Source organism: Carettochelys insculpta, chromosome 33 (genome assembly GCF_033958435.1).
Source record: "Carettochelys insculpta isolate YL-2023 chromosome 33, ASM3395843v1, whole genome shotgun sequence".
Classification (NCBI taxonomy): Eukaryota; Metazoa; Chordata; order Testudines; family Carettochelyidae; genus Carettochelys; species Carettochelys insculpta.
This window is the reverse complement of record NC_134169.1, coordinates 857,088-878,722: the sequence shown is the minus strand read 5'-3', so window position 1 is coordinate 878,722 and position 21,635 is coordinate 857,088. Positions and strand designations below refer to the sequence as shown.

The following is a 21,635-nucleotide window of genomic DNA, read 5'->3' as shown; positions in this document are numbered from 1 at the left end:
GGGCTTGTCTGGGATTTGAACCCAGGACCTCTCCCACCCTAAGGGAGAATCATACCCCTAGACCAACAAGCCCTTCTTCTGAAAAAAAAAGCACTGGGCTTTCCACAGAATCAGGTTTCAATAAACCCCCAGTGCTCTGATAAACACTCCACCTAACTTCACCTTTCCAAGGTCATTTCCAAGCTCTCCTCACAGCTTTTAAGCAAGAAAGCAACTACACATTCGGGACAGTTCACAAACCACACCGTGTGTAAGAAAAATGTAGGCAACACAAAGTCAGGGAGAGCAACAAACACACTCTTTGGGAGGGGGCATCAGGGAGTTCAACTCAAGACTTCCTGCTCCCTGAGCAACACTTGGCCTTGCAAAACAAACCCGGCTTCTGACAAAAAGCGAACGTCACTTCTCACAATTTTAGACAAAAGTAAAACCAAACAGCCCCACACACCAGCTGCACCTGACTTCACCTTGTCAAGGACTTCCCCACACTTCCTCCTGGTTAGCATGAGATTCATGAGCACAGGGGGCTGGTGCTGCTGGGCTCAGTCCTTCACCACTCTTCACCTGCCTGGTCCATGTGACTCCACCAAAACAAGCTCAGCTTGCTCCCATGCATTACAAGATCCAAACACCATCAAATCTGGGCAGGACCAGGAGTTGGGGCTGGCAGGGGTCAGGTGTGTGCAGGTAGCAGAGTTTCATCTGGTATTTCGAAGGAGGAAGTAGAAAGAGCAGTGAGACGACTAAAGAAAAACAAAAGCCCTGCAAATGATAAGCTCATGGGAGAGATGATCAAATACAACAGAGAAAGTATGATTCAGTATGATTCAGGAAATACACCAACTCTGTAGCATCGCAAGGAAAGAAGGAAAGGCCACTAAGGAATGGACAAGGTCCGTGGTAGTGACAGTCCAGAAGAAAGGAAGTGCACAGAACGATTGCACTAATGAGTCATCAAGGCAAGATGCTGTTGATGATACTGATGGAGAGATTGAGATCACCGCAAAAAGAACATCTAGCAGACAAGCACGTGGGATTTGGGAAAGATAGCAGTACCATACAGCATATATAGGCACAGAGATTAATAGCAGAGAAAGTTTGCTGAGCAGCAATGCGTGTAAGGCAATACGGAGAACTGAGAATGATTAAAAGAAAACGCACAGCCAGGCATTGTGGCATGAGGACATCACGAACCCCCATCTCTGAAAGGAAAGGGAAGGTCACAGTTGATTCCATGCATGTTCCAGCTTCCCTCCCATCCCTTGGCTCTGCTGCATGTCCCACAGTTCTTCTGGTGGTGGCCACACGCCTTTGGGCTCGAGGACCCATCTTCCTATTATCAGCCCTCTTACCAAAGCAATAATCTAACTGGGACCATGAATGAAACTATCAGTTAGCTCTTTCCCTCATATAGGTGTGTGTTCGTCTTTCAGGTGCTACAGAACTGCTTGTTTTGTGATGCTACAAAATAGCTTGGCCACCCCCTGAGACCTCCCCCAGTCTGACCTGGAGAAAATAATTAGCTTTGGTATGGCAGTTTGAGGAGGAGATAAAATGTTGGAATCTTGTTGCAAAGAATTTTGTCCCCAAATGCATCAATGATGTGAAAATACTGAACGGCCTCATGAGGAATTAAAAAATGAAATGAATAAAAATTAAAGAATAAAAAAGGAAAGAAAAACTGAGGCAGAAGGGGCTTCTGGAGGGAGCGTTTCCTTCTGTAAGATCCCCGTGGGCCGCGCGTCTGAACGTGTGTTTTGGAGTCTGGAAGAGCTTCTTCTGGACTCCAAATAATGAGCCCATATGCTAATGAGGTACAGAACATTTCCATCCATGCCTCATTCGCATCTCCTGGACAGCTCATTATTACGCCACTTCTGGAAGAAGCGGCACGTGACGACAGAGCCGCAGGATCCTCCCCCAGGCAGGGGCTGCACCCACGGGCTGTCTCTGTTCTGACACAGCCTGTGGCAGGGCCCAAGACCTCAGTGGGTGACAAACAGTGCAGAGGGAGGAGGAGGCCGGGTGCCAGGGAGGACGGGTGGCAGGTGTGAAGGGGAACCCGGGCAGGGCTTGTGGCTGAGGGAGGAGGGGAAAAGGGCAGTGGGGGGGTTGGCAGGGTCTGAGGGGACAAGGGGATCAGGGCACTGGGGAGGGGTGGGAGAGACAGGATCTGAGGGACCCACTGCAGGGCCCAGGACAGCTGGCAAGGGGCAGCCGGGGCTGAGGGAACCCCCAGCTGGGCTCAGAGCAGTGGGGGATGGGTGAGAGAGTCTGAAAGGGGAGGCCAGGCTGGTGGGGGAGGGGAGGAAATCTCATTCAGTGGCCAGGGGCCCTGCAGCTGCCTGTTGCTCATTTCCAAGGTCCTGCTCTGCAGGCCGGCGAGCTCAGTGCTTTGAGCATTGGCCTGTTCAACCCAGGGGGGTGAGCTCAGCCCTTGTGGGGAGCCATTTAGGAGTCTGGGGCAAATGGGTCTGTCTACAACCCTGCCCTCCTTCAAAGGGAGGCTGGTGAGCAGGGCGTGAGGACGTCATCAATGAAGTGCTGTGCTGCATACGCAGCACCTCATTCAGCTAATTCTCCCCCGCCCCCGGCAACTCCAAAGTGTTAAACTCCTCCAAACTTTGAGGACTCAGGGGACTTTGGGGTACCCCAGGCAGTGCAAAGTACGGGCAGGTGAGCCCCAGCTACACACCAGCCGACACTAAAGAGTTGCTGGTGGGGGGGAATTAGCTTAACGAAGCGCTGCCTGTGCAGCACAGCACTTCATTAACAATCTCCCTACACCCTACGTAACATGCTCCCTTCCAAGTAGGGAGGGAGAGGTAGTGTAGACAAGCCCTATATAGAGATAAAAAAAAATAATGCCTGTCAGGGAAGGTGTTAGGTCCTGCCAGGAGGGCAGAGGACTGGATTTAATGACCTCCTGAGGTCCCTTACACTTCCGTGACATCTGTATCCTCATACGTATATATATATATATATATATATATATATATAAACTCTGTAGTGTCCACACACCCAAAATAATCCCACACTGTGACTGGTTGTAATCAGGAATTTGTCTTTACACATTGCCAGTTCACCACCGCTGTTATTCCCCAGGGCAGAGGTTTTCCAGGTTTGTCTGCACTACAGAGTTATTTCAGAACAGCTTATTTCAGAATTATTCCTCCCAAATAAGCCATTTGATAATAACGCCTTCACGCACCAAGGAAGGCCCAGAATAAACAAAACCTATTGGAAAACAGCACGTCCCCACACAAGACAGCCTAGTTCAGATTAGAGCCCTTGAAGCACACTGGCGCTATGGCGATACAGCAGCATTATTTCGGAATAAACTATTCTTTGAAAGAGCCCCAGTTACCTGTCCATACAGCCCCATTCTCTCTTTTGGAATAGGCACTATTCCTAGTAGAATGAGGTTTAAAGACCTCAAAAAAAGCCATCCACTATTTCTAAATTCGTTCAGTAACCTGCCCGGGTATCTCAGGCTGTGTCTGCACTGGCTCCCATCTTGGAAGGGAGCATGGGAAATAGGGTGTTGGGAGATTACTAATGAAGTGCTGTAATGCAAATGCAGCACTTCATTAAGCTAATTCTCTCTCCTCCCCGCACCCCCCCGCGCAACTTTGAAGCTACAAACTTGGAAGTGCCAGCTTGTCTGTCACAGTGAGTAACCCGCCGGTACTTCAAAGTGCCTGGGCTACTTCAAAGCAAAGGCAGGTTAGCCGTGGCTGCTCACAAGCTGCTAACAAGGTGCTGAGCCTGATTAAAGGTGGCCCAGCCCTGCCCCAGATCCAGGGCTGCTACACAGACTGTGTGTGCCCTGCCCTGCTGAAGGGGTTGAGCCTGACTAATCAACTGTGACCCTGCCCTGACCTAGGTCTGTGGCTTACACCTTGACTGCCTAAGTGGGATGTGGCCAATCCTGCCTCAGGGCCAGGGCCCATATTCTGCCCACCTGCAGCCCAGATAAGGAGGACTGGGCCCTATGGGGACTGCTGCCTGCCCAGAACAAGGCAGGGCTGAGAGTTGGGGAGGTCTTGTGGCCTGCTCCACCCCAGTTGGGGCACACCCTGGCCCACACCGGGACACACTGTGTTAGCAATTTGCCCTGGTTTGGCTTTCTCAGCTGTGCCCAGACAATCCTCCTGTATGACAGACTGATGAAGAGAGACACCCAGTGTATCCAGAGGCTCCTGGCCTCCCCCTCCCAGTGCCCCCTGCGCTGCCTCAGGGGCAGGGGCTTCTTGGCCCAGGTTAGGTAGCATTGGCCAAGATAACTCAGGGTGGCTAATTCAATATACTGCACAAGTGTGGAAGAAGGGGTGTCATTGCCTGTGAGCTCTCCCTGGGCCTCTTCCCTGCAGCAGTGAGGTCCTGGGTGTTTTCCTCACTCTCAGCCACCCTCTCCCAGCTGGACACCCAAAGCTCCTGCCTCACAGACCAGCTCTGGGCTTTGGCTGTGGAGGGAGGTACCAGTGGTCACATGGCATCTCCACCCAGGTGCAGCCGGTGGCTTCCAGGACAGGACAGACCAGGCCAGGCTCAATCAGGGCCCCTGCGTTAGCTCAGTGGGTTTATTGAGGCCAGAGGCACAGCTGACAGCACGGTCACTGGAAAAGCCTGGCCCAGGGCTCTTGGCGCAGGGCTGGGAACATCTCACCAAGGAAGAACTTTCCCTTCCCAGTTCACAAAGCCTCCATTGTCCTTCTCGCAGAGCGTGGAGAGCACGTGCAGCATCCCTCTGACACTTGCCTCCACCGTCACTGGGGCCTGTGGGTTGGGGGAAGCAGAGTGAGGTGAGGGAGCTGACTTTGGGAGCATCCCAGGACCCCAGGGGCTCAGAGACAGGACCAAGTTGAGCCCTTGGCCCAGCTGGAGTTCCCTTGAACTGTCCCTCCCGAGTGGCATGAATTTTCTTGTGTGTCCCAAGGCAGGGGGTGTGCAAAACACAGCTGTGTTGTGATGCATGACCTTCACCCTGGTGCAGGTAACACAATTCATGCGGTGGGAGTGGGGCCAAGGGGTCTGAGTGGGGGAGGGGCTCTGGGCTGGGACAGAGGGTTGGGATGCAGGAGTGTGAGGGCTCTGCCTGGGAGTTTGGGCTTTAGGGAAAAGCTGGAAATTAGGGATTTGGGCTACCAGAAGATGTGGAAGGTGCTCAGGACTGGGGGGTGGGTGTGAGGATGGGGGTCCAGGATCTGGGCTGGGGAGCTGGAGTGGGTTTCAGCTCTTGGCTAGAGAGTGGTAAGTTGAAGTTGTCCAGAGTCCAGGATGGGATTTGGGCTTTGGGGGTACATGAAGATACTGGGTGGAGAGCACAGACATGACTGCATGAAAGTACCTGTGAGCTGGTGCCCATAAAAACCCCACAGCAGCAGCAGCAGCAGCAGCAGCAGCAGCAGCAGCAGCAGCTCTGCTCACCTTCACTCGGGGATGCCAGCAGCTTGAGGAACCAAGCAAGCGGCAGCAGGAGGTTGGAAGCCCAGAGCACAGCATGGAATCCCTGAGGGCCTCTGAGTGGGACACAATCCCTCCACGCAGGGCAGAGGCGGAGGGCAGGATGGGTTCCAGCACAGCCATTACCCCTACAATAAACATCTGCTCCTAACACTTGGCAATCACTGTCCTCTCCGAGCGAGGCACCTACCTGGATGGAGTCAGAATTCCCCATGTCTGTCTGCACCCAGCCAGGATGGACAGCGACACTCAGGATCCCGTCTCCACCATACCCCAAGGCCTGGCACTTGGTGAGCATGTTCAGAGCAGCCTGCAGGTGAGACACCATGAGCAGAGACAGCAGAGTGTGTGGGAGGGAATGAGCCTTGTAGGAAACGACCCACCCTCCCGAAGGGAGGGATGGGACAGACAGAGAGACAAAGGTGTGAGAGCAGAGCTCCTTTTGTTTTTGTCCTTCTATGTGCAGAATAAACTTTATGTGCACTGAAGCATGTGTGGATGGCACCCACCAATGAAAACACACGCTGCTGGCTGTGCGCGCTCTGCTGATCACCTGGGTGGCATGTGAGTTTTTCCCAGATGGCTGCCCAAGTACTCAGTCTGTTGGAAACACTAGTGAGAAGAAAACACTCGTGGGAGCTGCAGTCTCTGATGGGCTCAATGAGGACAGCAAGCCACCGAGATGCAGGTGTGGCTGCACTCTGATGAGCCACTGATGCTGACAGGCCTGCAGTGAGCCGTGACAGGTGAGCACACATGAGAGCTGTGCTGAGGCTGCTCTCTGTTACGCAGGATCTGGGCAGTTAGAGGAAAGTGGAAATGTGACATCGATGCTCCTTTGGGGTACCCGACATTTGAGCCAGACGCAGCAAGGATCTGACCCCCTTGAGTTGAACTGGGGATGGTCTCAAAATGGGGTATGTCCACCCCAGGGGGGATAGAATTCATAGCTCCGCAGTGACCTTCCCTCAGCTGAGACTGGCTGGACTGGGACTGAGCTGCCCTGGCCCCTCAGAGTGTGAGGATTTCTCCAGCGGGATACAGGCACAACAGAAAGTTCCTCACCGGATGGGAACTCTGATCTGAAGCCCAAGTGAATTGCAGGCAGACAAAAATCTGCCGGCCCTGCCCAGCACAGCGCTGGAGGCTGGAGTGGTGGCAGTAGGATGGGGAACAAGGGGAAGACACCGACTGACAGGGGTTTGTGCAAGTAGCAGACCCAGGCAGCAGTCCGGCCCTGCTGGGTGTGCCCTGTACCTTGCTGCAGCGATAGGAGATGACTTGTCCCAGATGCCAGAGGTAGAGATTCCGGATGGAGCCAGCCTCGCTGGACATGTTGACGATGGCCGCCTTGCTGTAGCTCAGCCCTGTCTGGGGGCTTCCCTGGGCAGCCTGCTTCAGCAAGGGCAGGAAGGCCTGGGCAGTGGGGAGAGCAGAGCAGCCGTGAGGTCAGAAAAGGAACCAGCCTCGTGCTCGTGAGACAGGCCACCAGAATGCGGTGGGTCTCTGCTCTTCCCCCGGAAACCCAGCTCCCGGCCAGGCCAGAAGTAGGAGCCCCACACAGGCAGGTGTGGGGAGCTGTGGACCCTGCTCATGCCCAGGTAGGAGCCCAGAATGACGCAACTCATGTTCCCGCCTTCAGAGTCCCCATCCAGGGCAGATAGATGGGGGGTCTGCGGCTCCCCACAGCTGCCCACATGGCTCTGAGCATGGCCCAGCTGCAGCTCCTCAGCTGTGAGTCTTTGCTGGGCAAGGCTGCAAGCCAGAGCCAGGGCAGGGGAAGAGTCATGTGGACACCTGTGGGAACCCCCCCTATATCCTGAGCAGGAGGCCCTGGGATCAGGGACTCAGGCTGGATGTTGCTCCCCCACCTGCCTACCCTGGGCAGGTAAATGGTTTGAGTTGCCCAGCCAGGCTACAGCTTGTGGCTTGGCCAGGAGCCAGGGTGTGTGGGGAGAGGAGAGGAAGGATGAGGACCAGGGAGGGCACAGAGCCTCCCCACAGCCCTGCCGGGGTTGGAAGAATCTCTTTCCCCTGCTCTGAGGCATCTCCCTACCAGCTGCCCTTGGCGTGAAGCTAACTGGTCTGTGCCGTCTCCGCAGCAGGTGCCTGAACCCCCCGGCCTCTGGCCACACAAGCCCTGACTCCCCGGCCTGTGCCACACTCGGTCTCTGTACACAGGCCAGTGACAGACCCACCCAGCGTGGAGCCCTCCGAGCCTGTCCTGCCCCCCACAGCCCCTTGTGTGCTGCCACTTGCAGCTCGTATGGCACCTGGAGTGAGCCCACTTGGGGCCATCAGTCTGCTGAGCACTAGCAGAGATGGGTTTGTAGTGAACACATGGGGAAGCTCATTTTTTGGGCTGTCGAGTTTGTGCCAGTTCCTGCCGCCACTCACACCCAGGTGCCCATTTGTGAGCCTCATGGGCTGCCCAGGGGGTCCAGGGGCTTTATAGAGATGCTCACAAGCACTCAGTGCCTTTGGTAAAAGAGGGAACCAGCCCTGATAGCCCCTTCCTGCTGCTTATCCCACTGGGGACTATTTGTCAAGGAGAAAGGACACGTTTCTGTCCTCACAGTTCGAAGGGCCGTAGTTCCTGGCTGTGGACCTACGTCCATGAGCCCCAGCCCGGCCAGCCAGAGACCATCTCGCAGCTCCGTGCTGCAGTCACCCTCAGCCCCGGAGCAGACAGATGCCCCTCTGCCGGCTGGGCCCCATCTGAGGGGACGGGGAGAGAGTCCTCTTAAGGCCACACATAGTGGTGGGACTGGGGAGACAGAGGTCTCTCAAGTAAGGGAACTGGGGCTTCATGAATGACGCTGTCCTTGCACTGACGCTCTGGGTGTGAAAAGTGAGGGATTGAAGCAGTGTGTGTGCAGAGCCAGGGCCATGCAGGGATCTGGGGTGAGGTTTCATTTCTGAGAGGTTCAAGTCCCTCAATACACTTGCAGCCTTTGTGTTCCCAGCCAAGGCCCCATATTGACCCAGTGACCCAATCCCAGGGAAGGGAGGACTCCTGGCCCAAGCACTGTCAAACCCTGGTGCATCTGGCCACGTGCTCTCTGTCAGGGCCCTTACCTGGCTCACCAGCAAGGGCCCCGTCACGTTGGTCGCGTACACCAGGGCCATGTCCTCTGGTGTCTCTGACTCCAGTGTGTTCAACTTCACTATCCCAGCATTGTTTATCAGCAGATTAAGCCCGGAGCCTTTCAGGTGTGTCTCAACTCTGGCTGCCGCCGCCTTGATGCTGGCTGGGTCTGTGACATCTACAGCGACAGAGCAGGGGGTCAAGAGCATGATTCCTCCTCTCCAATGTCACCCCCACCAGAGCACAGCCCCCTGGGCCAGAGGGCTTCTTCCATTGGGCTCAGAGGTGGGAGGGGGGTTGGGGAAAGGAGGTGGGGGTTGGGGACTGCTGCTGGGTCCAGGCACGGGGAGCTGTGCTGGAGCAACAAGAGGAAAAGCTAATTCAGAGAGACAATTATGATCAGTTCCTTGGACAATCTGAGTAGCCAAGAAAATGGAAATGTGCTGGAGTTAGTGGTTAGTTCATACGCGCGGAGTTGATCTCACTTAGACAAAGGAAGTGGATGGTTTAGAATTGCTTGTGATGCATTGTAGGTGAGAGAAGTCCCCAGCTGGACGTGCAGGGCTCCATCCCAGAGGTGGGAATGCCAGACAGAGCTGCCCATGTGTGACTCTCACAGGAGGAACCTGCCACATGGTGGTCCTGGGGCTTTCCAGCCTCTCCAGAGCCAACCAACCCTGCCAGAATTTCCACTCACACCTGCCTCCTCTGGGGCTGGTGAAGGTATCAATGAGCTCTCAGCGATTATTGACTCTGGTCCTGTTCTCCTCACTGGGACTGGGTGAACCTGGGAGGGGGGATGCAGAGGGGGATAGGAACAGGAAGAACATGCTGCAGGGAGATGGAACCTCAGCTCTGGGCCTGGGGCCGGGCACCCACCCAGCGCAATGATCACCAGGTTCGGATGTTTGGCCTCCAGCTTCCGCAATTCCTGAAAAAGAATGAAGTAAATGGTTATTGACATTGGGCCCATGCCCAGGGCCATGCTGGGCAGGATCCAGATCCCCACTGACCCTGGGAACCAAGTCAATGTCTTAACTGCTTTTCTCCACCAAGCCTCCTTGTACAACAACCTGCCCTGGTTTCTGTACCAGTAGGAGGCTTCTAATTGCCCCTGAGCATTTCCAGTGCCATTGTCTAACTCAGTGTGATGGAGTCTGGGACACAAATCACTTCCCCATCATTCATGGGGACTGGGAGGAGGCTTTTGGAGGTCAGTTCCCCCAGGGGAGGTAAGGGGGGTTCCCCCCAGCCGCTGGGATCTGGCAGTGTCTCAAGTTCTCAGGAGTTGGTTGTGAGTGGGGATTTTGTCAGCTGTGGAAGGAGCTGGTGCCATGACCCAGAAGTTACTCAGAATCTGCAGTTCTCCAGGCTGGGTGTGGGAGCAGAGCTGAGAAGACAGAGGACCTGAGGTAGTGGCAGACAAGGGAGGTGTCAGACTCATGAATTAGGCTCACTGGAGGCTGGTGGGACTGGGTATTGCTGTGCTATAGTCATTATTCACCTATGCTGGGCAAGACGATCCACAGCCCCTGGGTCGGTGCCCCAGGCTCACCAAATGCTGCCACATCCTCACTGCTCTGGGACCTGAGCTGCCAGGTGTAGAGGGTTTGGGGTGCAACTGTGCACCTTCGAGCTGGAGCAGGGTCTGCAGTCATTGCCTGCTCCAGTGTGTGGGTCTCAGCCCCAAGTGCTGCAACACTGGAAGCCCCTTGCGCAGCTTCTGCTTCCCCCTCCAGCTACTGCTAACTCCACCCCCCTTGCCCCGTTCTCACCTGCATTTGCTCCCCTGCTGGGTCCTGGCAGGTGGCAAAGACCCACTCTGGTGGGTTGGAGTTCCCCAGAAGCTGCTTGATCAGTTCCAGGCCGATTCCTTGATTGGCCCCTGTCACCAGAACACTGCGGAGATTTAAACCAGCCATGGCACCTCCCTGCCTCTACTCAGTGAGAGCTGCACTAGTCAGAGCCCTGAGTTCCCTGCCTGCTCACAGCTGGGGTTATGGAATGATACATCCAGGGAAATAACTCTGCTGCTATCAGGTGACAAAACAGAAAGTGCTCCAATACGCCAGACCTTATTTGTCTATTTGTTACTCCTCCTCTCAGGTGAGCGGGTTGGTCGGTTTGGTTTGGTTTGCTACTTACTCATGTTTTGGTGCAGGGCCAATCAACTTCTGGCTGCCTTCCTGTGCAGAAGGGCAACACCACTGCGGTGACCGTGCTGTGACCGAGGAGTCACTGCAATGAAGATCCATTTTCCACAGCTGTCAGAGGTGCCGTACGCAGAAGAGGGAGAAAGTGGGACTGGGTGAAGGACTGTAAGATTATGTAGATGGAGGCCAGGATTTTGCAGTAGAGTTCTGTGGCTTGTTGATTTTGGCTCCAAAGCGGAGGGCGAGGCTGTGCACGGCTAAGGATGTAGACGTGTATTTGTAGAGGCAATGACAATGGGTCAGGTGCCTGTACCCAGCCCCGCTAGAGCTGGAGAAGATCTTCACTGTTGCAAGAGACAAGGTCGGGTTCTTCTCAAGGAGTCTCTTCCACAATCCAAGGCAGCACTTTTCCGAGAGTGACCATGTTTCCGTTTGCTGAATATGGGACACCTGTAAAATTCCTCAAGTTTGAGCAAGTTCAGTTGGATTCCAGCAGAACGCAGCCTGCAGGGTCACACGCCCAGCCCAGATTTCTGTCAGGGTTCCCATCAGAATGTGCCCAGCAGCAATTTTTGTAATGTGTGTGGGAGGAAAGGGACAGGAGCTGCTTCCAGCCACAGCATATGGGGTGGGTGGGAGGGATAACTTGGCCCTTGTCTTTGCAGAGCTCTTCTTTTCTCCCCACCCTCCGCTGAGGCTGGAAACAAGTTGTCCTTTCTCGTCTGCACAGAGTCAAAAGGCAGCAAACAGCTCCAGGCTGCTGCTGTGCACCGACATAAGCCAGCCAGCTCCTGTCCCCAGCTCCAGTGTGGACAGGCATTCTGTCTGCACTGTCCGTGCGCCTGGATCATTTCTGTGTTTCCAGTTTCCATAGGCTGCTTTCCAGGTTGGGTCTATCACAGAGGCGGCATATTGCCTTCTGCCCTGGAAATGATCCCGTGTGCTGATTCTCAGCCAGTCATTCCCAGGCTGCTCTGTGGAGCACTGGTGCTGCAGGCAATGGGAATGGTTGTTCTGGGAAAGAATTTCCATGCTCGTGATGAACTCTTTCATATTCAAATTCGACACATTAACATGTGGTTTCACTCAGGATGCAAATTTTCTGAGATACTGTAGGGGCTCTTTTGCATACTTGGCTTCATCTAATTCTTGACTCCCCCCCCCTCCGTTCCGCCCCTCTTCTCTCTGATTTACCGACGTTGATAATGATTTTTTTCTGATTTGTCAACCTTGATGACTATTTTTGGTTCTCTGTGCCTTAAATATTGAGTGTGTTCTGCTATGGCTCTGGTCTGAAGAAGTGAGTCTGTCCCACGAAAGCTCACCTAATAAATTATTTTGTTAGTCTTTAAAGTGCTACTTTACTGCTTTTTTTGTTCCAGAGAGAGAAAGTTTAATTAAACTCCATTTGTAAAACCACTCTGGACGTGGGGAGGAAAAGGAGCTGGGGAAGCCGGGTTTGTCCTGCAGGGGTCTGAAGATCAATGACTCAAAAGAGAGTGTTTGTCACTTGCATGCAGAGGAACGGCAAAGCCCAGGGCAGGAACAGGAGAGTGTTTGTGCTGCCAGCAGGAGAGGTCTCACTCCATCCGTCTCCTCGGGCTGAAGGCAGGTGGTAACAGGAGCCTTTTGGGTACCCACAGCTTTGAGTCTCTTCCTTTCCCACAGTGGCCTATTTTCAGGATCTGCTTCTTCTCAAGCAACCCCTTTCTCCTTCTCCACAGCCCAACTTCTGTCTGATACATGCAGGATGTGGGGCCACTTTAGCCTCTCTTTTGCAGGGGCTATGGGAGTGTGCCACTTCAGAAGATGCTGTGATGTGGGGGGTATGTGTGTGTGTTTATGTGAGTGGTTCACAGAGGGTGTGGGGCTCCTGCTGGAGGTAAGTTGGCAACCAGGTAACACCTTTGTACTGCAGACAAAGGGGGAGGTCGGGCCCAAGGAGTTTAAATTGAAACTGGGAGGTGGGAAGCAGTTCGTCTGGGCTGGGAGGGAGAGAGACAAAGGAGGGGGGAAGGACCCAGCTCTGGGGGCCCTCAGGGCCTCCTCTCACCAGCATGGATTGGACTGGCTGCCTCTGCCTGCTGTACTGACTCTTCTGTAAGATGCTGTGTCCTGTCAGCTAATAAACCTGCTGTTCTCCTGCTGAGTAAGAGTCACTCCTGCCTGTAGATGGGGTGCAAAGTTTGGGGAAGCCTGAACCCCATGACAGATACAAATGAGGCAGTGACATGAATATGCAGCAACTCATTCACATGAAGCCAACCTCAGGCACTTCAAGAGCACCAGTGATGCACAATTGCTGAAGTGACCCTGTCTGATTTTAAAAGCCCACATTTTCATTTATCTTGAGATTGACAGTCAGGAAAAAGGGCTTTACCCCAGCTAGGATTTGCACCCAGAATCCTTGGCTTCAGAGGCCCACGCCTTATCCATTAGGCCACTCAGGTAGGTAGAAGCAATAAGGGATAAATTTCTCTCTCAAAAACGTACGTTTCTTACCTTGGAAGACAAAACATTTGCTCTTTCTTTGTGTTTGTTCTTTCTTTGTTCAGAATCTGAGAAATGCCCAGAGATTAACTCTGCAGTAGCAACAAAGCAGTGACCCACACCCAGCTAGATGTTAAGTTACCATCCCTGGTCATTCACTAGGAAGGGACATGTAGGTGACAGGTTCACAATGGCCATGAAAGGCAGCTGCTCAATGGGCTGGACACCATGAGCTGCTTGGCTCTGAGACACACCGAGGATCTTTCTGGCACCCAGAGGAGCGTGTAAAGAAAGGGACGTTGTCATGATCATTTCTCCTCTCCTCCTGTACCTACAATGAAGGCAGCAACAATATTGGAAAGACAAAGAAGCCTTTGACGTGGCCTAATCAGAAAAGTATCCCAGGAAGCACAAACTGCTAGAAGTTATGAGGAAGGGAAACCTTCCAATCTGGCTCAGCATGAGCACATTTAGGAATAAGACCGGAATTTCTCTTTTCTTTCTCTTGTAACAGTTCTGGACTCCTGCACCAATATCACCTCGAAACACATGCAAATGATCTTTTTGTGGGGAATAAATCTCAGCTACTGGAGTTTTGATTGACATTTGGGGACTCTGTGCGAGGAAACGTGCAGGGAAGTGGGCTTGTTGACCTCGTGAGGTCCCTTCCACTTCTAGTACTCTGTGAAAGAGACTGGAGGATAGTCACCCCTTTGATTTACTGAGGGACTCATGAAGGAGCTCAGTCTGATAAGAGGGTCTACAGCTGTGTAATGTAAGCCTTTTGTCAGAATGAGTCGGCAGCAACCAGGGTCTGTTTCAACATCGAGGGGTCCCTTTTCATCCATTTCACATAGAACCGGCTGGAGCCCCCACCCAGAAGCCTGGGAAATTTGCACAGCCCTGGGTGCCTCGCAGGGGCAATGCTTCCCCACTCACAAGCACAGAGTCTGAGTGTAGAAAATGAGCTTTTAATGAAAGAGGCAGAAAAGTCATATGGCATAAGCTGGGGAAAATACCACACCCAGAGTTCACAACCAAGCCTCAAGTAAGTATCCCAGCTCAAGCAGATGGAGCAGTGCCCTTTGCCTCTCAGGCTCAGCCGTCCTATACTGGAAAGAGCCAATCCACACACCCAAGCTTTCTCCCTATCCACTTCAAATGCCCCACTTCCAAGTCTCCCCAGTCCCTGCACTCCCTGACACATCACTTTCGACTTGTCTACACTCACCCCTTCATAAAACAAAACAGGAAGAAGGGACATTTGAATAATATGTGGTCCTTTCGACAGGCCCCCCCAAACAAATGGTACAAGATTCGAAAGTGGCACTTTTCAATCGCCCTGTGCTCCATTATGCTTACGAGGCACTGCACGTTGATGGCAGCACCTCATTATCATCTTCCGACCTCACTCATCACCATGCCCCTTCCGAAAGGAACAGGCTAGTGTGGACATGGCCCTTGCTGCATTCCCTCTCTGAACTGGAGGTAACGCAACCTTCGTGCTGGACCGGCGTTCCGCATCCCCTGCCAGCTGCCCACCCGCTGCTCACACCTGCTGGCTGCATCTCACACCAGACGTCCCTCTCCTGTCTTGTGGGTTTTGCAATAGACAGAACCCTGTGTTTGAAGCACTCCAGGGCTTCAGCTACCAGCTCATAGGGGATTTCGGTTCACACTGGTATTCAGCTCTGCATCGAGGTGCAGCATCTCGGTATTCACCAGGATGAATTCTAGCAGAATAGTTATTGACCCATTTTTAGGTCCACCTTCTAACAGCGGGGGGAAGAAATAGTCAAACCAGTTTTACCGCTGTATAGCCCAAAGGCTTCCAGCAAGCTGAATCAACCACTAGTCCTACCCTTTCTCACTTCATAATGTTTCCATGAAGGGATCCCTCTGTAATCCATATCTTACACAGCAGTCATGAGTGCCCTGTAGCCCACAACAACTTCAAGCAATGGTGAGACTCCACAATTCTTACCCTGGGTAAAGTCATAAAATGTGACTTTCCAACAACAAGCTATTTACAAGAGAGGAAAATGCTTTGCTTCACTTGCTCCCATCAGGCTTTGTTTTCAAGGCATTACATGGGCGCACCTTTACATTTGAGGACACATTCCCCAAATCCTTCAGCAGTACAAAGCTCCTGTTGGCACATTCTTTACAGGAAGAAGAACATTTCTGAGAAGCAGGAGATTAGCTGGTGTCTCCCTGCAGAGAGTTCATGAGCAGGTCGGGGGACCGTACATGCACTTCACCTAGCTGTGCCTCTTCACACTGACAGCCATGTGACAAAAAAGCAAAAAGGGGCTACTTGCTAGTGAAGAGGAGACAGTAAGGTGTGTTCTGGGGCACTCAGAAATCCCAATGTCAGACTGTCAGGGTTTAAATGAGTAACAACCCTCCAGACCACCCTCTGGCAAGCAGGTAATGAAGCCAAGGTCTCTGATGAGGCAACTCCCTGCAGCCCTATTGACAGTCCCAGAGCAGCTGACTGGCTGGCTGGCCCTACTTTAGCCAGCACAGGAATGAAAAGCTGTGTAAACAACCAGGGAGAACTTACAAATGTTACAGCTTCTTTCCAAGGCCATTGATGACCTCTGTCCCTACACAACTTGCAGGGGGAAGAAGAACCAGGCAGCAGTTCTCTGTCTGTGCTGGAGTTCACAGAAGCAACGAATGCTGGTTTCCCTCCCCTGGGGCTCAGCGGGTACAGTTACAGACCCCTCTATCTGGCACCCGATTCTCACTCTGATAATCTCTTGGTTGATCTGGAGCTGCTGAACTTGTTGAGGGTATTTCATCTCCTCCAGAAGTTACTTTCTTTCCCATTCCCAGAGTCTGGGCTGGGCTGAACGGGTGGTGAACCAGCCAGAGGGGAATTTTAACCCAAACTTGGCTCTTCTGAGCATCTCGAGCACAATGGTTCTCAACTTGTTCACTACTGTAGGCTGCATATGAAACCACAGTGCGTAATGTGGGCTGTGTCCAATACTACCTGTGTGTTTGTGAGGATGTCACAAGTGGGTGCTGAATGAGCTGCAAACAGGTCACGGATTGTGAACCACTGCTGTGGTGCGGAGCTACTGGAGCTGATGTGGAGGCAGACAGAGGAGGCAAGTGTCCTTTTGCACACAAAGAGGGCAGAGCAGGAACAAGGGAACTCAGCTTTTCAATCTTCTAAGCTGAGTGTGACGCTCCTCAGGGACACCCAGGATTGTGAGGGACCTGCTCCCACCAGCCTGTGGTACCGTACAAGCACGGCACTAACACACATCCACACACTTTATTTCCAAAAGTGAGACCTCTTGACAAAGCTGCTGCACCATTTTGTAGCTCTCTGTAAGGCCCCTGCGAATCTTCTAACTTCTTCTTCATGTTTTCTGTGTTTCCAGACTGCCAGCAGCCTGGATTCACAGTTCTAGTAGTTACAAGCAGTCTTACACCTAAAGCACCACATTCCCTCCCCTCTTGAGAAGCCTCTTCATTTTAAAATAAAACTGATTCTAACTACAGCAACAAATATGGAATAAGCCACTATACTGTTGGCAGAAATCCTACATCGAAAGCACTGGAAATACGACATAACATGGTCTCTAGTCTCGACAGGTGGTCGTTTGGATCTGGCAGACCTTCTCTCAAATCCAGTTCCTGATGCAATATCTTCTTGTGTTGGCAACTACGGTGAAGTCATCCAGTGGGGTTGGGTGTTGGCATCATCTCCTTTTGGTGCACAGGCAGGTTTCCAAAGGACCCCGCAGACTTTGAAATCCCCCTATTCCAATCAGCAGAGTAGCTGGCCATTAGCATGGCTATTTTGAGGTTTTGGCCAAATGTGGACACAGCCCATTTGTCCTTATTGATCCTTATCACATTTCTTTTGACCCCACCCTGCAATTTATCCAAGTCACTCAGGAGCCTATCCCTACCCTCCAGCAGATCTACCTCTTCCCCTCGTTTAGGGTCATCTGCAAATTTGCTAAGGGTGTAGTATTCCCCCTCATCCAGCTTTTCAATAAAGATGTTGAACCTTGCAAGACAGAGAACTGATCATGAGGACATTATACTTGAAACCCATCTCCAAACAGAGATGTCAGTTCCAACAGTTGGGGTCTGGCCATCAATGCAGCTTTCTATCCATCTTCCAGTTCATAAAAAGACGGCAGTGGTGGGATTTGAACCCACGCCTCCAATGAGACTGGAGTCTAAATCTAGTGCTTTAGACCACTCGGCCACACTACCTACAAAAGGTACCTCCCACGAGCATCAACCTCTCTTGACAGTTCCTCAGTTTCAGAACAGTTTACACCAAGAGTACATAGGAAGTTTTAAAACGCCTCCTATGTCATGCCTAGTGAAAATGTCAGCAAGTTTTCAATAAAAGGGGGCTGTGACACAGTATTCCAAAAAGATGGCTTTTAGCACATCCTAACCTTCCCCTGCCGTGTCTCTTGGCTGCTTTTTATCCCAGATCACACTGACACACAGAGGAAGGTGATAGGGATTACTGGTCATGATACTCTTAAAGCTGGAGTCACAGTTCCTGGGTGCAGCTGCCATCCTCTGCTCTAGCAGCTGAGCCTTTGAAGGGCTCCCCACGTGGGCCAGGGTAAGCAGTGACTTCTGGATGGACGTGATGGGAGGGGAACCCAACCCAGATAGAACTTCTGTAGCTTTGTGGCTGTTACATTTGCTTTACACGTGCAATGTACTTGTTTAAAGCCCCATGAAAACACCAGTGCTTTGGTTGCTTTGCTCCCCTTTGGGGCTGAGAAGAGCTGGTCTCATTCTGTCTCCGGAGTAAACCCAAATGCTGTGTGAAAAAGGGTAGAGGTATCAGCAGAGCATATACGTCGCTCTCAGACTGGGGAAGTTACACAAGTTCGGCCGGTCTTTTTCAGGAGGCTTGTGTCTTGGCCTCCTCTGCCCTTGAGGATTGACTGACTGAGGCCGGCTCTCCTGCTGGCCTCCTTTGCGTGACTTGCTAAAGGAAGAAGTGAGGCTGGAACGGGGCAGAAGAAGGAAGTAAAGCTGAGGCAGGCAGGAGAGCAGCTTAGCACCTCAGTGCAGTTAATGGAGCACCACTCTTTCTCCTGCCAAAGCCTGTGCAGGTGAGGCTGGCTGCAGGGAGGCAGAATCCTGTGCCTGTCCAATGGTGCTCCAGGAATGGCCCCTGGTAACCCAGGAAGAGAAGTGGGATTCTGGGTGGAAGGAAAACAAGCAAAGCTCTGTCTGAGTGAGTAAGGAGCAGGTCCTGGGTGGATTGGGCAGTGGTGGTCTTGAGGGGCTCTCTGTCAGCCTTGGGGCAGCAGGGACCACTGTCCCTTTGTGACTGAGCCAGGCTGGTGGTTCATGGCTTTGGATGTGTCTGGTTGTGAGCAACTGGGACCACAAACCCTCCACCTGCCTGTGTGATGGGCAGATGTGCTTAATATGACATTTGAGGGAAATGGTTTAGCTGTCAAATATCAGAACCTCTTTTCTGTGTGTGAACAGCCTTTGTAGCTGGGTGCAGGATGTGTCTGTCCGTCTGTCTGTGTGTGCTACACAGCGTGTGGTAGGTTTGTGGGTCACACTCGCAGACGATTGGGCAATACGCTGCCTCGCCTGCTTCATGTCCCATCCTGTAGCACCTGCTGTCTTGTTGGCTCATTGGGAAAGCGAGGGGTACAGCTGAAGGCTCAGCAGCTCGGCTTTGCATGAAGTGTGGGCGTCTCAATTATCGGTAGCAGCCGAGGGCAATTTGAGGCCCTGTGGTCAACATCTAGCCTGTTAGCCCCCTTGTCTGTACTCTTCAGTCCAGGGTCATGCTGACACTGCACATCTGTGTTCTGAAGCATCTAAACGCTGGGCTTGAGATAGGCGCGTCTGTGCTTTCAAACGCTCTAAGACTGTGCTGTTCCTTTGTGCTGTGTGCTCAGAGGCACCGAAAAGGGGCAAGATGGAGTAGAGCAGGGGGATTGTGTCTGGTTACAGGACCCCAGGGGCTCCAGGGAGGGACAGTCACACGGACACCTGCCTCAGGCCCTGTGGCTGGTGCTGCAGGCTGATCTATTGCTCTCAGTGTCAGAGAGAGGGGAGTTTGACATTCAACCCCAGAAGCAAGTGTCTGCCCCTTTCCCAGCTGTGCACAGCCCAGCTCATCCCAGCTGCTGGGAGAGACCAGAGCCCCTGAGCCAGCCTTGGGGACAGGCCCTTCTCTCACAGGCAGCTGCCCATGTCAGTGGCTGCAGCTGAACCAGGGCTTCCCCCACCTCATCCCCATGTCTGGCCGGGGCACTGCACCCCAGCTGTGTTTGGGGCCCTGCTCACCCCAGGAAGCCGCACTGCAGGGGACAGGAGTGAGAGTGGTACTGTTGGGCCAAATCTGCCCATCCTGTTTCCCTGGCCAACCAGCGAGGTGCAGAAAAGTTCCTGGCAGGATTGACTTTGGGAAGGATGAAAAACTTGGAGCACATGAAGATGAGGTGGTGAAAGTAATTGATTGCTAATCCATTGTGCTCTGCCTACAGGGGTTCAAATCCCATCCTCATTGCATCTTTCTTTCTTGATTTCCAGCCCCATTGTTTGCAACTTCCAGCACACGTGAGTTTGCTGCCTCCCAGCTCCTGTGTTGGGCAGACTCCAAGCACAGGACACCTCTGTGAGGCTGAGCTGAGCTCTGGCTGCCAGAGCTGGGGGGTGGGATGATTTCATTTGCCCTGGAAGTGCCAAGCCTGACTGAAGTGTCAGCTCCACTCAGCTCTGCCCCCTTCAGGGCTGCTGTGTGGGGCCGAGTAGGGCCCCAAACACAGCCAGGGGTGTAGTTCCCTGGCAAGGAAGGGGCAGCCCTGACTCAGCTGAGGTCAGGCACAGGTGCAGCTGCCTCTGAGTGAAGGGCTGGTTCCCCAAGGCTTGATGCAGTGCTCTGGTCTCTCCCAGCTCCTGGGCTGGGCAGTGCACACCTGGGAAAAGAGCAGATACTTGCCCGGGGGAAGGAATGTTTCTCTGCCCCTGACAGCAATAGATCCAGCCACAGGGCCTGGGGCAGGTCTCCATTCCACTGTCTCACCCTGGGCAAGCCCTGAATTCTTCTGTGCTTCTCAGCAGCTGGGGAAAAGCCTCTTTGGGACATATCTCCTGCTCCACAGCTGAAAGGAGCACACAGGAGCTGCTGGGTTCAGCACCCAGGGGTGCCAGGCTGCTACCTTCTGCAGCCCCTGGTGTTGGCCCTGACAGGACATGGGGCTGGAGGGACCTTTGTTCTGACCCACAATGGATGTTCTGAAGGTTCACATGCTGGTGACAGGCCAGTGCTTCAGGCCCCCTGGACACTCCTGTCCTTCTGGGAAAGGAGGAGCTCTGGGCTTTCAGGTCAAACTGCACATGGCGGCTGCCACACTGTGGGGTGGCTCTTGCAGTGCTGCTGAGCCCGGCTTTGTGTGCTGTGTCTGAGACTGGAACCCCCAAGCCCCTTTGGGGTAACGACTGCAGCAGGAGAGGTCAGTGTTCCAGCCCCAAAGCAGCCAGACCCACTGAAATGCTGGAGAGTCCAGGGAAACACTTCCCTGCCCCTGGGCTGTTTTCACCAGCTAAACTCCCTTCCAGCATTGACCTGAGTGAGACACTGACATGGCCACTTCCCAGCCCCAGCCCTGGGCACTCACCCACGAGCACTAGTAAATGTTCTACCCCTGGAGCGCATGACCCTCAGAATAAGCAAATGTCCTGACCCGCACAGCTCATTCCAGAGACCACAAACTCTCTGCAGCTGCCCATGGCTCCTTTCCACCGAGGCTGGTGAGATGAACTGGTTATTGGGAGTCTCCTTATGCTCCCATGAGGGGTTCAAGTCCTGCGGTACCTTTTAGCTCACCTTTGCTTGTTGTCCTGGCTGCAATGGACAAATAGGCTCTACGATGCCCAGGGGGCTGTGCAGGGGTCAGCCTGGAGGGTGGGGGGTTGCTGGGTGTCACTGTTGGTATCACCAAAAGAATTCCAAATGCCTCTGTCCAGGGGTACTGGTGACTGGCAGTAACCTGCTGTTACTGTTCTTGGCATCCTCTGTGTTTCTGTGCCCTTCACCTGCCTGGTCACACAGATTTGCTGAGCTAGTTGGGCAGGTGAGATACATGCAACAGGGCTGGTTGTGTCAACCGCACAAGTCTGCCACTTGCGAGCATTTTGGTGGATGCTCCATTTTCTGGGAGCAGCCGCAGTGGAGATGTCGTTGTCTCTGGCAATAAGAGTTCAAACTGGGGCTCGTGGGGTAGATTTTTGTGCTTCCTTTCTTGCTTACTAAACTGTGCTGTGCATGGGCTGTGCCCCAAGGGGTCTGTTCCCTCTGGGTGCCCAGAGGTAAACTCACAAATGAGCCTTTTGGGGGAAGGAGTCACTCACGGGACCTCTCGCCCCTTCAGTCTCAGGGTGAATTACTGACCCATGGCTGTGGGGCT

The 21,635-nt window shown here is 53.2% G+C and overlaps 1 protein-coding gene and 2 non-coding genes across 3 annotated transcripts; all 3 read right to left on the bottom strand.

Annotated features, from left to right (window-relative positions):
• Positions 1 to 72, bottom strand: TRNAP-AGG (transfer RNA proline (anticodon AGG)). Its single transcript has one exon. It is a non-coding gene; the product is annotated as a tRNA-Pro (tRNA).
• Positions 73 to 4,665: 4,593 nt separating this feature from the next.
• On the bottom strand, positions 4,666 to 10,476 carry LOC142005143 (C-signal-like). The gene is made up of 6 exons (XM_074982832.1): positions 10,330 to 10,476; positions 9,434 to 9,485; positions 8,545 to 8,732; positions 6,724 to 6,882; positions 5,657 to 5,776; positions 4,666 to 4,779 (listed from the first exon to the last, which is right to left on the bottom strand). The coding sequence occupies exons 1-6, from the start codon at positions 10,474 to 10,476 to the stop codon at positions 4,666 to 4,668; spliced, it is 780 nt and encodes a 259-aa protein (XP_074838933.1).
• Positions 10,477 to 17,360: 6,884 nt separating this feature from the next.
• On the bottom strand, positions 17,361 to 17,442 carry TRNAL-UAG (transfer RNA leucine (anticodon UAG)). The gene has a single exon. It is a non-coding gene; the product is annotated as a tRNA-Leu (tRNA).
• Between the last annotated feature and the right edge of the window lie 4,193 nt (positions 17,443 to 21,635).